At 30.8% G+C, this 588-nt stretch overlaps 1 protein-coding gene across 4 annotated transcripts in view; it reads right to left on the reverse strand.

Moving 5' to 3' along the window:
- Positions 1 to 588, reverse strand: part of LOC110428461 (cuscuta receptor 1-like) — a 7,538-nt gene that overhangs the window by 5,994 nt on the left and 956 nt on the right. For 3 of the 4 annotated variants that reach the window (XR_016352197.1, XM_021444294.1, XM_089785645.1), the window contains exons 3-5: positions 357 to 518; positions 184 to 261; positions 1 to 88 (exon numbers count right to left, since the gene is read on the reverse strand). The exon at positions 1 to 88 is cut by the window's left edge and continues 68 nt beyond it. Coding sequence is in view for 3 of the 4 variants with exons in the window: in XM_021444294.1 (XP_021299969.1) it covers positions 1 to 88; positions 184 to 261; positions 357 to 518 (328 nt within the window). In the remaining variant the exon portion in view is untranslated. The remainder of the gene's footprint in view (positions 89 to 183; positions 262 to 356; positions 519 to 588) is intronic. The other variant, XM_089785646.1, reaches the window with a different exon arrangement.

The following is a 588-nucleotide window of genomic DNA, read 5'->3' on the forward strand; positions in this document are numbered from 1 at the left end:
CCTAGGAACGCAAATGTGTTGTTCTCGAAGAGATTCCGGCTCAGGTCAAGTACTTCCAAACAGGTCAACTTCAGTTGCGTTTCATTTCCTGTACAAAATTTTTATAATATTATCACTAATGGAAATCTCAATTGATTACACATCGATCACTTACAAAATTTAATTAAATAAATATCTTTATACCTTGGTACAGTGGTCGAAGGTTTTCAATTCTGTTGTCACTTAAATCCAAGTTCTTCAAGTTTGTCAAATTATTCAATTCTATTCAAGCCGAATTAGGATAAAAGCAAATGATCAAGAACTTTCCTAAAACAACAATGGACATTAATGGAAAAAAAAGTTAAAAGCAAACCTACCGTGGATACGAACCGATCCTCTTAAGTTATTTCCTCTCAAATATAAAGCCTTTAAAGATGAAAGATTACCCATTTGTAACAGGATGCTATTCTTCAAAGAGTTCCAACTTAAATGGAGAGTCTCCAAATTACTGAGTCTTGAAAATGATTCAAAACCTGACACTAGTAATGAGAAAACATCAATATTTTAATCATTATATATCATAAATATTCAATATTTTATGAAATTTTT

Source organism: Theobroma umbraticum, unplaced genomic scaffold, assembly GCF_002168275.2.
Source record: "Theobroma umbraticum cultivar Fairchild unplaced genomic scaffold, ASM216827v3 scaffold_115.0, whole genome shotgun sequence".
In the NCBI taxonomy this organism is placed as follows: domain Eukaryota; kingdom Viridiplantae; phylum Streptophyta; class Magnoliopsida; order Malvales; family Malvaceae; genus Theobroma; species Theobroma umbraticum.